At 39.6% G+C, this 15,269-nt stretch overlaps 3 protein-coding genes across 4 annotated transcripts; 2 read left to right on the top strand and 1 right to left on the bottom strand.

Moving 5' to 3' along the window:
* Positions 1-706: 706 nt before the first annotated feature.
* Positions 707-3,194, top strand: LOC108563888 (acetylcholine receptor subunit alpha-like). Of its 2 annotated transcripts, none has more exons than XM_017922693.1 (9): positions 707-782; positions 850-959; positions 1,058-1,354; positions 1,420-1,588; positions 1,650-1,786; positions 1,856-2,002; positions 2,088-2,207; positions 2,267-2,486; positions 2,564-3,194. In XM_017922693.1, exons 1-9 carry the CDS (start codon positions 756-758, stop codon positions 2,759-2,761), a joined length of 1,425 nt encoding a protein of 474 aa, XP_017778182.1. In that variant the 5' UTR covers positions 707-755; the 3' UTR covers positions 2,762-3,194. The 2 variants fall into 2 exon arrangements, with proteins under 2 accessions (XP_017778182.1, XP_017778181.1); XM_017922692.1 differs by having other exon boundaries at positions 2,067-2,207.
* Positions 3,195-4,022: 828 nt separating this feature from the next.
* LOC108563885 (putative gustatory receptor 28b) lies at positions 4,023-5,560 on the top strand. Its single transcript, XM_017922690.1, has 4 exons — positions 4,023-5,063; positions 5,219-5,281; positions 5,331-5,420; positions 5,471-5,560. The coding sequence occupies exons 1-4, from the start codon at positions 4,164-4,166 to the stop codon at positions 5,558-5,560; spliced, it is 1,143 nt and encodes a 380-aa protein (XP_017778179.1). The 5' UTR covers positions 4,023-4,163.
* Positions 5,561-6,401: 841 nt separating this feature from the next.
* On the bottom strand, positions 6,402-12,285 carry LOC108563887. Its single transcript, XM_017922691.1, has 6 exons — positions 12,081-12,285; positions 11,821-12,019; positions 11,419-11,746; positions 11,018-11,358; positions 8,017-10,952; positions 6,402-7,954 (listed from the first exon to the last, which is right to left on the bottom strand). The coding sequence occupies exons 1-6, from the start codon at positions 12,272-12,274 to the stop codon at positions 7,777-7,779; spliced, it is 4,176 nt and encodes a 1,391-aa protein (XP_017778180.1). The 5' UTR covers positions 12,275-12,285; the 3' UTR covers positions 6,402-7,776.
* Positions 12,286-15,269: the final 2,984 nt, after the last annotated feature.

The following is a 15,269-nucleotide window of genomic DNA, read 5'->3' as shown; positions in this document are numbered from 1 at the left end:
TTATTGCATAGATACTATGCAGCAAGCGTTGCAGCAGCTTTTTGTATGTAACAAAAGTTACGTAATGTTCGTTACGTAAAGAGAAGACGACGTTTTTTTCAGTTTTTTTTTCAGTTTTTCGTGAATTTATCGGCAACTTTTTATGTAACAAAAGTTCGTTACGTAACAGAGAAAAGACGTTTTTTGCGATTTTTTTTTTCAGTTTTTCGTGAATTTCTCGACAACCCTTTTTATGTAACAAAAGTTACGTTATGTTCGTTACGTAACAGAGACACGACGTTTCTTTTTCAGTCTTTCTAGTTTTTCGTGAATTTCTCGCCAACNTTTTATGTAACAAAAGTTATATAATATTAACAGAGAAACGACGTTTTTTTCGATTTTTTTTAGTTTTTCGTGAATTTCTCAACAACCCCTTAAGATAATTACATCATCGACCACCCATATGAAAGCTGAATATCTCACCTTTCCAATGAGCCTACTGGCATCTTCGTAGTTTCGCCGATTCGCCTGCTATGAGCCTTAGAAATTGGAAAAAATGTGAATAGGATTTACCAAAAAGATGGATTTTCGTTAATAACTCGAAAACTAATGCACTCTTTTATGATTTTATTGCATAGTCACATGCACGCAAGCGTTGCACAGTTTTGTATGTAACAAAAGTTACGTAATGTTCGTTACGCAATAGAGAAGCGACGTTTCGTGATTTTCTTAAATTAGTTGTATTTTTTTATTTCAAGAACCTGAAGAATCAAATCATGACAACGAATCTCTGGGTGGAACAGGTAATATTGAATTGTGAAAAAACGTAATTGGAGGTAATCAAATATTTTCGTTGATATTGTTATGCAGTCGTGGTACGACTACAAGTTGAAATGGGATCCGAAGGAGTACGGCGGAGTCGAGATGCTGCATGTCCCATCAGACCACATCTGGCGTCCAGACATCGTCCTCTACAACAAGTAAAGTTTTTTTATTCACAAGCCCACCAATAAGTGGGCAGCGGTAGAGGCGCAATAAAAGACTTTGCTTTCTGTTTGCCCTATGGTGGACTTTGTAGCGCCGACGGAAACTTTGAGGTGACACTGGCGACGAAGGCGACTCTCAACTATACCGGACGTGTCGAGTGGAAGCCCCCGGCCATATACAAGTCCTCCTGCGAAATCGACGTCGAGTATTTCCCCTTTGACGAGCAGACGTGCGTCATGAAGTTCGGTTCGTGGACGTACGATGGATTCCAGGTGGACTTACGGCACGTAGACGAGGTCAAAGGTTCGAACATCGTCGACATCGGCGTCGATCTGACCGAATTCTACACCTCCGTCGAATGGGACATCCTCGAAGTGCCAGCCGTGAGGCACGCTCGAATACAACCAACTTTCATCTATCCATCATTACTGACTAACACCATTCGTTTTTTAGGAACGAAAAGTTCTACACGTGTTGTGACGAGCCTTACCTGGACATCACTTTCAACATCACGATGCGTCGCAAGACCCTCTTCTATACCGTCAACCTCATCATACCTTGCATGGGCATCTCATTCCTTACCGTACTTGTGTTCTACTTGCCATCGGACAGCGGAGAAAAGGTATCAGTCTTAATAACTGCAAATTCTTAAGCCCAGATCTCAAGATTTCCTTCTTCTCCAGGTTAGCCTGTCAATCTCCATTCTGCTGTCTCTGACGGTGTTCTTCCTTTTGCTTGCCGAGATCATTCCACCAACTTCGCTCGTTGTGCCACTACTGGGAAAGTTCGTTCTTTTCACCATGATTTTGGACACCTTCAGGTAATTTCGTGTTCCGTCCATATTTGAAAGTCAAAGCAAAAAAAAACAAACTACATATCTTTTGTGCAGCATTTGCGTGACCGTTGTCGTGCTGAACGTCCACTTCCGGTCGCCGCAGACGCACGTGATGGCGCCTTGGGTGCGCCGGGTCTTTATCCACATCCTGCCCAGATTGTTGGTGATGCGCAGACCTCACTACCAGCTGGACAGAAGGAGGTAATAATGTCGATCACGATCAAATTAGCAAGTAGTAGAGAGACGCCCTAACGTACGCCTCCAGATTAACGCAATCGAGTCTCAGGGTTATGGTGAGGACGTGCAACGGCCTCGAACTTCGAGATCAGGACGTCTACCACGACCTCAGCGAGGACGCCTCCGGTCTGTTCCCAAGCGCCAGCTCCAGGGACGAACTGACGCCCAGGTACGGACATGCTGCTTCCTCTGGACGCACATTAACTAACGTGTTTTGTTACGCTTCAGGGAGTTGGAACCGGGAGCGTTGAATGCGTGCCGCATCCACGGAGCGACTCCACCGCCTCCCGTCTGCTTGGGCGCAGTCTTGGGACACGACTGCTTGGAGGAAGCTCTTTGCGCTGCCGAAGCCACCCATCCTTGGCACCAATGCCCAGAAGTTCACAAGGCTATCGACGGCGTCCGCTTCATAGCGGACCACACGAGAAGAGAGGAAGATTCCACCAGGGTAACATCGCATTTTTTTAAAATAATATTTAGTAGTTACAATCTGAAACTTAATGAATGTTCTTTGTACGGCTGCAGGTGAAGGAGGATTGGAAGTACGTCGCTATGGTTCTGGACAGACTGTTCCTGTGGATCTTCACTCTCGCAGTCCTCGTTGGGACAGCAGGAATAATCCTCCAAGCTCCTACCTTGTACGATGATCGCATCCCGATCGACGTACGTCTCAGCGAGATCGCCTCGACCACGGCCAAACCTCACATCGCATCCACACTTTAAGAGATCAAGAGTGTTTGTCTGTCTGCTGACGAAGAATACAACCGGAAAGAAGACAAAATAGGAATTGATTTTTACAAAACAAAACTGAATTTATCATATATATATATTACACTTAGCAACGCGGCGCGAATATTACGATATGATGACCAGAGAAGAAACAAACACATTAGACACGTCATTGCTTGTTTTCAATTTTTCGTTCGGATCGTTGATGTTTTTTTTTTGCACAAAATTTTATTATAAACAGAAGAAATGATTCGGATACTTACTGAACATTCGTAATACGGAAGCACCTCGACTTTTAACAACAAAAAAAAACAACAAAAAATATGTTTAAAGACGCGATCGACGCGATACTTGCTCACGATTTAGTAACAATGTAATAAGGATAAATTTTAAAAAGGAAGTGAAAATTTAAGAAAAGAGATTTTTAAAAGAGAATATAATATATATATATTAAAAAAAATAAGAGTAATAAAAGAAATATAATTGTAAATATTATTTATACAAGAATATTAAGAGGAGACAAAAAAAAAGCTATTTATATAAATATAAGATATATAATGATGATGGAGAAGTAAAGAGGATTGTTAGTAATTGAAATTGTAAGACAAAAAAAAAATGAGACCAAAGATCGCGTAGTTGGATGGACTAAACAAAAAGAAACGAGAAACGTCTAAAACAATAATTAACGTAAAACTCTGTAGGAATTACTACTACTACTACTAATACTGTCTTTTCTTAATTTGTTTGTTTCTTTTTACTTTCCCGTTTTTTTTTCTTTTCCATAGGGTGGTGAAAGTATTGAGATGTTCTCACGTTGCATATCTTCGATTTTTTAGACTACTTTCTTTTTATTTTTGTTACGTTTGTGAAGGAAAAGGGAGAAATGTAAGGAAAGTATATTAGTAATAGAACAAAAGAAAAAAACGAGGTTGAATGGTGTGCGAGGAAAATTGTTCCGTCATTTTGTCCTTCCTATAAACTATTCTAGACTATTACTTCTTTTTTTTACGTTTAGGTTTTGATGTTACAGAATATATTTAAGATGAATTATGAAATAAACTATATTATTTAAACGTTTAATTTCTGGATTATTTACCCATGTTTTTTCTTCAAAAAAATAAATATGATGAAACAATCACAAATCGTGTTTCTAATTGTTCTAATCATGTGCATTATTAATTATCAATTAACTAATTTCTTGTAAAAAGTAGATTTGATGAACGGAAAAAAAATCGAAGTTCGTTCTTGTTGCTGAATAATAAATGCGATCTGATTAAACAATGTACGTGGATAGAACACGTATACGATTATGCATATTTCATTAATTAAATAATAATTACGGTTAAAATTATGAGATTCCGACGGTCACTTGGTTTTTGTCTATCGGTGATTCGCGATGGACATTTACGACACCCTGATTCCGGTCTACGTGCTTTCAAAGATCTTGGGTCTGGCCCCATTCAAGTTGTCTTTGAAGGGAAACCGAGGTTTCGTCTCGGACGTCGGTCCAATCATCATAACGCGCATCCTGGTGCTTCTAAGCGTCATGATCTTCGTGGCTTGGGAGCTGGAGAATCTGGACTTTCCAGATAACATAGCAGGGATAGCGATGCGCGTCGAACTTTACTTGGGTACCGTGATGACCGGTATAGTGTTAATCTTGGCAGTGGTGAATAGAAGAGGTATTATAGGATCTGTTAACAATTTGATGGAGGTCGATCGTCTGTTAAAGGCTGCAGACATCGCCGTCTCCTACAAGAACGCGAAGACCTTTTGCGCAGCTCAGATCATCTTCATCACGTGCGTCTTTTCATCAAAGATCATCATCCAGCCCTTTTCAAGCAAAACCTCTTTGTTGTACATCTACAGCGTTTTCAATATAGTCGATTACATAAACACGATCATGCTGTTCCAGTACGTGGATCTGTTTCTGCTGATTAGACAACGATACATTTGGCTGAACAGATCCGTGCGCAATCTGGGAATGGAAATGAAGATACACTTTCTCAAATCGCAATGCCTGCCTCTGGACAGTCTAATCGTGCAGTACGGGATCATCCACAACGCCCTCTACCAAATTGGAAATAAAATAAATCGTTCTTACGGCGTTCAGCTCCTCGTCACGATCATCGTCAGGTTCATCATGGTCACAACTCAGCTGATTTACGCTTACAAGATCATACAAGATCCTGAACAAGGGGATCCCATCTCCTACACGCTTCTATTCATGTACTTGATGCTACACACCACAAAACTCTTTATGGTTGCCAGCATTTCCACGAACACATCAACAAAAGTAATTGTATTTCACTTATATTTACAATAACAAATTTTGTTTTTTTTGTATTTGACAACCACTGACAGGTGTACCAACTAACATTAACTAGTAACCAGTGACAATCTTAATTACCAACTTATATCTAATTTCTACAAAAAAATTCTTTTATTCAGGGTCAAGAAACCGGATTATACCTGCACAACCTTTGGGAAAGTTATGGCAGAAATCGCGAAGAGGTATTATATTTATGAAAAAATATAAACGATGCTTGAATTTTCCTTTCAGATCATGTTCTTCTCGTTGCAAGTGCTCCATCAAAAAGCCAACTACTCGGCTTGCGGTTTCTTCAATTTGGATTACCAACTGATCTCTTCGGTACATAGTAAAATCAACATCAACATCAATAAAGATAATTCAATTTGCAGATCGTCGGAGCCATCACTACTCACCTGATCATCATCATTCAATTCGACCACAACACAGTTCGAGTTACTCAGAACGGAACTTTATTTTAGATTATAATTAAAAAAAAAAAGCAAATGTGTCTGACTACTTTTTAATTAAATAAATAATTTAATTGCTTTGGAAATTGATCTTGGTAGAAAATTTGACTTTTTTTTTAATTATCAGCCGTTGGCAATAGAGGCTTTATTTATTTTGCCATAGCAACGGTAAGACAAAGAAATAACTAAAGTCTGATCATCCGTCAGATCGTTAATTTGAGTGTGAAATAGAAATTTTGAAGTTTTTCTGAGGAATTGAAATGAAAAATTGAGTGAAAACGGTAAGTTAATAACGTAGTTTGTTAAAACGTGGTCTTATAAATAATTTTGAAATTAAAATGAATGAAAATTGTAAAAAAAAATGACAGGAAAATAACGAAGAAGAATAGAAAAAAAAACAAAAGAAAGACAAACGACGTAAAGGATTTTCTTATTAATTTATTATTAAATGACTAATATTGAAATGACTATGACACTAAAATAATATCATCGCCTATAATCTACACTTGGTTTCTCATCCATCCATCGTAATCATCATCCTCGTGCTTCCACCAATCGTCAATCACAAATAAAACACAAAAGGAGGGACAAGTAAACAGACGAGAATTTAAAATAAAAAAAACAACATTGAACAGAAAAAAAAATACGTGTGTGGATAATAAAAAAAAAACAAACATTACAAAATAATCGTAAAAAAATTCAGTCGTAAATAAATTTTGCTCCCCCGGAAAAATTTCGCACCTAATATCAGAAGGAAATGAAAATAATGGTCCTAGACAATAATATATATATATATATCAAACAAAAGAAAAAAAAAATGGAATTTTCCAAGGGAATCGCGTTCGGAATTTTGTTTTTTTTTTGTCTTATTCTTCCTATAACATCATCATTACATTCTTTTTCGCCCAAGAATGTTCGATCGTTCGTGGCTTAAAACTTTGGTTCTCTCAAATATATATATATAAATGTATATATAATAATAATCTTATGTATTTACAAAATAATATTAATCGTAGAAATAATAATAATTAAACATCACATAAACACATTAAAGAAGCGTTAATTAATATCTCTGTTGATATTACGTTTTTTTTTTCCTTAATTACAAAACTTAGTACTTCCCTTCGAAGGGAAACGGGAAAAGAATCGAAACTATATAAAACAAAAGACGTGTCGTTTCACAATATACAAAAAGGCCCCAATTTACAAACTATTGGCTGTCTGATCTTCAACTACTTCCTCTTCCTCCTCCTTCATCATTTTTTTTTTAACTTTTTTTATACACAATAATATAATATTTATATAATATATCCATCATAAAATAACAAGGTTAATACTTATGACTTACTCTTACACTCTTTTTCCTGTTTTTTTTAGACTATATACGCTTAGAATTTAAGTTGTATTTATATTATTGTTATCGTTATAATTATTATTTTCCGTTTACATATTGTTAATGTTTGTTGCTGCTGCTGTGTTTATTATTGTTGTTGTTGTTGCTTAGTTTCCTATCACAAGTACATTCCCGATATTCGCAACTAAGTAGAAAAACAAAATCGTAAACAAACAAAGAAACAAAAGAAAAAAATGAGTGCTCCAAAGGCGGATTTGCGAGGGTGAAAGAGTGTGTGAGTGCGTGTTTAGTGGGACTTTCCTAGGTGTTAGTTACTACGGTCTTAAGTGTTTTTTCTTCTGTTTGGATCTGGAGGTATCGACTGGAATACCCAGCCCACACTGAAAAATCGGTGATTTCTAAAAAAAAAATACCAATTCAAATTTAAAAAAAAAACAACAATTACCAAAAATCGTGCAACTAAATTAAACGAGGCTTCGACGAACAATTGATTGAAAATTGAAGTAAACCTTTTGTGAATCTACCAACGGAAAGATACATAAGGAAGAGAACCCATCACCAAAGAAAAGAAAAAATAATTAAGTGGATTGAGAGAGAGTGTTAGATAGAGTAAGTAGTGGATATTTTTTTTTAAGTTAGTATAAGCAGCCTTAGGTGTATTGAGATTACTATTTACAGAGAGAAGGATTTCTTTTGAAACATTTTTTTTTGTCTGGATTTTTGTTTGTTTGACGGCTTTCGAGGAAATCTTAAATAAATAATACTTTTGTTTAAAGAATAGGTTGGGAAGAAACTTAAGAGCGAAACGCGGATCGCACAACAACAATTCTCCGGTCAGCATATTTCAAGAAAAGTTTGTTCGCGTGGCCGACGATCAAAACCGTCCCGAGTCCGCGATCACCGCGTCCCTCGGCACTAGTCCTTTCTGCGTGCCGCGGCAGCAGAGGAGCCACCGCTCATCAACCTCGAGGACGACCTTCAGCCTCTCCCCTTCGTTGTAGGAGAGGTGACCGCTTTCCGTGGGTAGACGATGCGAGAGGGTCCGCACAACTCTGCAAAACAACAAATAGATTAATTAGATTGCTAGTGGAGCTGGATAGAGTAGACTGTTTACTTTGGTGTCGGATGCCCGGCCAAAGGTTTCCTGTTGACCGAAGTGGACACTGCTCTTCTGGGAGGCGTTATCTTCCCGGCTTTTCCTCTCTCCGCGGCTGCAGGTTTGTACGGTAAACTGCTGGGTCTCGCCGGGTGGTGTTTCTGCGGAGAATCTTCCAACTGATCCAATCTGCTGGTGCGAGAGGGTGTCGTCTTCTTGGCAGGACTGCTCTTCGGCACAAACTTTGCAGGTTTGTTGCCAGGAGGCGTCACCGCCTTTTTCACTGGTGGAGCAATCTTCTTGGTGGGCGAAACTGCCACCGGGATGCCGGAAGGTCTGCTGCTCGGTGAAGACACCGGACGCGGAATCTTCGATTTATTGCCGTGAGTTGGACTATCCGGAGGCGATTGCTCTTTTCCGCTGAGCATTTCCCATTTGCGTTGCAGCTTCTTGAACTTCTTACCGTTCAACGGTTTCTCGTCTAGTGAGAAATTCGAGTCCAGCGATTCGGGCGCCTCTTCCATCTTGATCACATTTTCTAGCTGCTTAGGTGGAGATACCACCGTCGGTGGCGACGTTTCCAGGCTGTCAGTGTACTCTTCTTCGGAGTTCTCGTGCGCCAATCGGTTGTACGCAGTGAACAACTTCGAGGACATGTTAATACCGGACCATCTCTTCTTCAGCACAGTATTAACATCCTCGCCAATCTTGAATGCCGGTTTTGGATCGACACATGAGCGCGGTCTTTGCTTGCTCAGACGCACTGCAGGTTTCGGCGGAGACGTTGAAAGCAGATCGGGTAAAACATCTTCAACGGATTTGATTTTATGTGAAGGACTAGGTGGTTGTTGGTACGAGTCCATGCGTTTCAGACTCTCGTGCAGAAGACGGTACTCAAAGAGCAAATCGAATTGGAATGGGAAAAGCGCCAGAGGCTGCAGCGACGTGATAAGCGTGTCCAGAAGTGCTCTGGTCTCTGTTCCGCCCGTGTGCGATTGCACCAGAAGCGAATCCGGCGCGTAGTGCTTCCTCAAGATGCTCTCCCTCGTTCTCAAATAACTGAACCACGCGTCCAACGATCTCACATTCAAAAGACCGAAAACCAACGCGTTGAACTTCACCACACCTTCCGTAATCACGTCCTCGCTGTTGATGCGCATCACCAGCTCATTTAAGGCTTTGGTGAGTGGTCCTTGTTGCGCGGATGCTTCAATAACCTGCCAAACGGAATTACCGATTGCTCCGAACGACGTCTCCAGCGATGGCTTGAGACCATCGCTTAACACAGCGTATAGAGCTGGACATAGGGTGTTGAGAACGAGCTTCGCGCTGCGCGGATTCATTGTAGAATCGCATAGCACCTTCAGCTCCCCTTGGTCCGTAGCCGAAGAGAATCCCTGCACGATCTTCCCCACCGAATCGCAAACGTCGCTTATCAAACTGCACTTGGGATTCTTGGCTTTCCTCTGCGGACTGAACTCGCTCGATTCGGCTTCCTCACAAATCGGCATCTCCACCAACGTCTTACCCTGAGTAAACCTCTGGGTCAGCAATGCCGAGACGTTCGGAGAATTGTTCGGGGCAACGTTGTTCTTAACGTTCCCTGCGAAACTCACGCACTTTCTGTCTTGATTGATCTTCAGCGCGAGGAACTTGGACACGCACGAACGCAACTGCAACATGCTTTCATCGTTCATATCGTCGTGATCCGAAGACACGGCGCTCATCTTCAAGAACTCCTCCAGCTGGTTCAGCTCCTCTTTACTAAACAGAACAGATTCAACGCTCGAGGTCGATGCATCGAAGCCTTCATCCTCGGTCTCGCTCAACTTTTTGCGACGTAACTTGAAAGGCTCTTCCTCCTGTCTATCTTTTCGCAAGATTCCACGAGGAAGTGGAGGTCTTGGAGGAGCATCTAAACTTATGCTGCGCTTCGGTAGAGGTGGTGCTGAACTAGCCGCTGAACTGGTTGCAGAATCGTAGCGATACACGAAAAGCGGATTGAATTGCTGCTGTTGTTGTTGCTGCTGCTGTAACTGCTGCTGCTCTTCAGCTAAGAGCGATGAGGAGCCTCGGTAGCCGGAACTGGAGGAAACATCGTCTGAGAAATCGCTGCTCTTCTTGAAAGAGGGTTTGTCTTTGTTTTGACCGTAGCTTGCCACTTCGGGTACATCGGCCAGGATTTTCCTGCACTCATTGGGCAGCAGGAAATTCAGAGAATCCCAATCTTGTACATGACTGAAACCTTTCTTCTTGAGCGCCTCCACGTCGCTGCAGCTGAATGGGCGTTTGTTGGTGCGACTCAACGCCTTTGACGCCGAAACTTTTTGTGGAACGAAGACTACCTTATCAGTGGTTTCGTTGAGGAAATCCAGATTTGGGAGGACGTAGTTCGGATAACACACGTACACCGGCTTCTGAATTTCACCTTCCTTCTTTAACTTATTCAAGAAAGAAGGTGGCACTACCTTGATCTTGGATTCCTTGCATTCGGACGTTTGGATGCTCTTGTTCATGAGATGCATGGGGACGTGTTTGGATTTGGTGAAACTGGAGGCGGTCGAGCTGCTGGAGCTCAAACCGACGTTCCTGCTGTTCCTTGTGTTCGTGGACCTCGTCCGCATCACGCGTCTCTTCACCTCCAAATCGTGATTATTGTTGTTCAAGCTACCTTTGCTATCGTCGAGCTTCTGGTTCTGCGCGCTCGATTCTCCGCTCCAATCGGAGGACTGGTCGAGTCCTGTGGACATTCCCTCCGCGCTGATGCTCTTCTGCTTCATGAACAACTTGACTAGGTTGAAGTTTTGTGGATGCTGCTTCGAGGAGCTGGTGGTGTTTTGGTCGGCGGAAGTGGCCATATCCGAGACCAAACTTCCGCTTTCGCCGCTGGTGCTCTGATGTTGGATGTCGAACACTTTGACCGGTCTGCGTTTGATCGTCGTACAGCATTCCACCTAATCCGAACAAACATCGTGGTTTATCTACTATTTACTTAGCTCTCTGATAATAATACACTCACCGAACTATTGCTCAGCTGATTAGAGCGAGCCTGATAATTGTGGGCGACCAAACCGCGCAGCTTCTGCTTATACAAATTGGGCATGCTTCGACTCTTCGCGGCAGGATCCGCATCCAGGAAGCTGTTGGTAAGCTCATCGCCCGACTGGTTGTTGTTACCAGACGGCAGATGCCTGAGCTGCTGATCGCTGCAGCGCTTCTTCAGCTTGCTCCAAGTGGTAAAACTACTCGAATCCGACTGAGTCATCGACTCCTGCTGATTCAGCGCAGGTTGCATCTGCTCTTTGAGCATTTCAGGTCGCCAATGGGCGCTCCCGTCTCCACCAGAAGTCTCGCTTTTATCTTAAACATAAAGATTACATTTTACAGATGCAACGATTTAAATTAAATCAATATGTATACCTGCTTCATGGTAATCACTGTCTTCGGAATACATGGTGACGGAGCCTTCGAAGGCTATGGTGTAGTTATCCTTGTTCGCCTGACACGTAAGCATGATGTCGTGCTCGTTCAGGAGATCGCAGTCCAAAGAATCGACGCTGAAATTGGGCATCGGCAACATAGGCATGGACTCCTTGACCGGTGAGAAGAGCAGCTCCGATTTGCAGATGGACATCGACGTCGAGTCTTCCTCCCCTTGAGACGAACTGTGGGGACTGGAGCTGTCGAAGTCGAACTTTCCCAGCATCGAATTGGAGACGCTCGCGTAGCTCTCGCCTTCGCGATTGCTCTAAAATTTGAAAGAAAAAAACATTCACAATTATTGATGAAAACTATTTACAGAAAAAAAGGTAATTTTCTTACATCTTGGCTGGATTGATCCGAGCACATTGGTGGTAAATTAGTAAGTAACGCGTGGATGTCTTCCGTTCGAAAAGATTCGATATCAGCTTCCGCCAGGTTAGCGTCCAGATTCTTCGCTAGAGTATCGTAATATCCGATATCCGCAGCTTCGTAAGACTCAGGTAATGATAGTATACTAGTGTGGTGGTTATCCCTATACCTGCAATTAAAGCCAGACAATTAACCCCACTCTTGTTTGTGTTGAACCAATGAACGCTTACCCATAATCGAGGAACCACTGGTAATCAGAATTATCCTGTATGAAGTCTATATCTTGCGACGAGGTGTTGCTGAGGACGCTGGCCGATCTTGGATGATTGCTGTTGCAGTCGGAATCCGGAGTATGGACCAGCCCCCGACTGCTACCACCTCCACCTCCTCCACCACTTCCAACCCCCAGCCCCACCTCCGTCATGCCCCCCTTCGCTGTGAACAAAAGAAAAACACTATTAGCACTGAGCAATCATAAACATATTAATCTTCTGTTGACACACGTTAACGAAAATCCTCGTCGTCTACAACCGTGCCTTATCACCATCGTCCTATTTAAATTTCAAATTCTGGCATAGATGTCGAACCTCATGAATAACACACATTCGCAACTGCTAAATTCATTATACAACCCACATTTTCATCGAAACTTCTACTGTTTGATCTACGTTGACATCTTCGAAATTCATCGCAAAAGCATCAATTACAGTAACACATTTCCTTCAAACTCGCAACAGTATCAATGATTTCCATTTGCAATTTATTTATAATATGTACCCATACTAAATTCTTATCGATTTTCTAAATCAGTTATGTAAAAGCAAACATTAATTCAATGGAAATTTATCTACAACTGTCGTATCCATTATGCAACCCACATTGATTTCCTTTTATTAGTTCAATAATCGTTGTAATCTGCACGATTCAATTTAATTTTAATTAATGCCAAAAACATAAATTAGCAGCAACAGGATTTCCAATTAAAACTCTATTTATTTAAATTTCTTGAAATTATTTTCAATTGTTTAAATCATTATGCAACCCAAATTGTAAGATTTTTCATTTGTCTTTAAAATAAATAAGTTGTCAGTTTCAGCCGAAATTCCATCAATCGAAGTTTGCAGATAAAAGTGCAGTATTCAAGAAATAATTACAATTTCGATGCGAAATATACTTGCAGCAATTGTGTACATCGTTCGACCTACATTGGAATTCCAACGTGAGTCTTTTTTTTTTAAATAAATTTAAAAACATTAAATTTCGTTGAATAAGTTCAAAAAAATCACCTCAGATGTCGCCACTCATTTCAAACATTTTGCTGACTATGTCAAAATCTCGACTACCATAATCCCGACTATATCGAAATCCCGACAATCTAAAACTTAATAAGATTATTAATTGTTGTTATTTATCCTTAATAACAATAAATAATATTAATTATTATTGTATTTTTTTTTTCGTTGACTTATTCATTAACTTATGAAAAAGAAATATTCTATACTAAAATTAGTTTATGTTATTAACAATTAATAATCTTATTAAGTTTTAGATTGTCGGGATTTCGACATAGTTGGCATTTCGATATAGTCGGGATTTCGATAGACGGGATTTCGGATTGCCACCGAAATGAATATATGGATAATAATCAATATTTACTTTTAGTAAATCTCAAATTGTTCCTTTCTTATTCAATTATAAAATAATATTCTGTAATTTTCTATTGTTATTACAAAACTAAATACATTGGCATTCTTTTGTGTCCGAAAATAGAAAGTTAAAGATAAAATTATTAACAAAAAAAAACACAAACAGTGTCATAAAACATAATGACTTTCTGTTGTAAACATGTAGTAAACATTGATCATTTCAGGTATTTACCTTAAAAAATTAACTGAAATAATATATACTAATGATTATATAATTGAAAGATCACTGAAGGTCCATAATAATTATTATTATGACCTAAATCGACTCTTTTTTTTTTGTTTTTTTTATAAACATTTTCTAACTACGTTCGGTCAACGTCTCAAAATATAACGTTAAAACTAATTATGCGACTTAATTGCACAAAAAAAAACAATTTTAATTATTCCTATAAAGTAAACATTTTTAATTGCATGTGCACAAACAACCTAACGAGTCTCAATTAAAAATGAATGTAAATATAAACGACAGATACTGTGGAACCTCGCATAACGAGCAAAATGAGTCGCTTAACGAGCGACGTTTCGCATAACGAGTGACGATGAGAAGAGAAGTCCCGGATTGTGCGCCTTCTACATCATTTTATGTGTATTTTTGAATATGTTTCACTATACGAGTAAAAATCCGGAAATTTTAGAACAGAGTCAAGCGAGGTTCCACTGTATTCTTTTTGTACAAACATTTCGAAAATGTATATACAAAAAACACGTTAATGGCTAGTAATAAATGAAACTTCCAAATAAACTATTACTACCATTTAAAGCTCAATAAAATCACGATTTGTGACACCTTTTATAGTGATTAATAATTCACCAAATCGATTTCGAAAGACTTTCGTTTTCATTGATAAAACTTTCTTCCGACTTTCTTCGTTCCAAAAATGACCTATTCTTTGCTTCTTTTTTTTGTTTCTAACAACACAAAACTGTTTTCGTTTTGTCGCATTTCATTTGGTTAAATTTACTTTTCTATGTTGATTTAACAACTTGCAATTTAATATCTCCAAATGCATTAAGATTACGTTTATTGCGATTGAGATTGAAAAAGGAAACATACAAAAGTAAAAGGCAATCAAAAAGTCGTTTGTGATGATCAATTACCGTTGATTAACATCGTCAACTCAATAAACACGAAACTATTATTGTTATTCATATTCCTGCAATGTAAATTTGTAAGTGAAAAAACGGTTCGCAATGGCGTATGCAAATTGAATCTAAATCCACTTCCTACGTAGCAGATGAAGCCAACAAAAAAAAAGAGAAAAGAAGGATCGTTACATCACTTGATCTTGACTTCAAACATATATATATATACACACACAGAGACTCAGCAACTTCTGTTTTCGAAACTCCTCCCGACCCCGCAAACGGGATTAAAATATCGCGCGACTATCGGGGGGAGTCACGCGAATCCAGTCAAAATGCGTGTGTCTTAAGATGAAACTAAGTCGGTTTAAAATAGCTTCGTGAGTAAGCTTTCTTAATCCGAAACGCGTAGAATTAGCAAACGCATTAATAGTTCGTTTCCGTGCGTCCTAGAAATGTCAAGTTCGAAAACCGAAACTGCGTTTAAAACTTTTTTTTTATTTACTTTTGACCGAAATAGAGAATAGTTTTTGGTCTTTTCACCATTAAAAACCTCTTTTCTACAAACTCTATTGTTTTTCTTCAACGCGATAGTCGTAAAACTTGTTTTTTGTTTTTTTTTTTAAATAA

Source organism: Nicrophorus vespilloides, unplaced genomic scaffold, assembly GCF_001412225.1.
Source record: "Nicrophorus vespilloides isolate i.1.1-1 unplaced genomic scaffold, Nicve_v1.0, whole genome shotgun sequence".
Lineage (NCBI taxonomy): Eukaryota > Metazoa > Arthropoda > Insecta > Coleoptera > Silphidae > Nicrophorus > Nicrophorus vespilloides.
The sequence above is the reverse complement of the archived record's forward strand: the minus strand, read 5'-3'. Positions and strand labels throughout refer to the sequence as shown.

Excerpts from the sequence above, each read along its gene's own strand:
- LOC108563887 (XM_017922691.1), bottom strand. The coding sequence starts at position 12,274 with ATGACGGAGGTGGGGCTGGGGGTTGGAAGTGGTGGAGGAGGTGGAGGT. Across the intron at positions 12,020-12,080 it reads CAGTGGTTCCTCGATTATGG|GTATAGGGATAACCACCACA; the intron begins GTAAGCGTTCAT and ends CTTTAATTGCAG. Across the intron at positions 10,953-11,017 it reads ATCAGCTGAGCAATAGTTCG|GTGGAATGCTGTACGACGAT; the intron begins GTGAGTGTATTA and ends TGTTCGGATTAG.
- LOC108563885 (XM_017922690.1), top strand. The coding sequence starts at position 4,164 with ATGGACATTTACGACACCCTGATTCCGGTCTACGTGCTTTCAAAGATC. Across the intron at positions 5,064-5,218 it reads CCACGAACACATCAACAAAA|GGTCAAGAAACCGGATTATA; the intron begins GTAATTGTATTT and ends TCTTTTATTCAG. Across the intron at positions 5,421-5,470 it reads ATTACCAACTGATCTCTTCG|ATCGTCGGAGCCATCACTAC; the intron begins GTACATAGTAAA and ends TTCAATTTGCAG.
- LOC108563888 (XM_017922692.1), top strand. The coding sequence starts at position 756 with ATGACAACGAATCTCTGGGTGGAACAG. Across the intron at positions 2,003-2,066 it reads TACCAGCTGGACAGAAGGAG|ATTAACGCAATCGAGTCTCA; the intron begins GTAATAATGTCG and ends GTACGCCTCCAG. Across the intron at positions 2,487-2,563 it reads GAGAGGAAGATTCCACCAGG|GTGAAGGAGGATTGGAAGTA; the intron begins GTAACATCGCAT and ends GTACGGCTGCAG.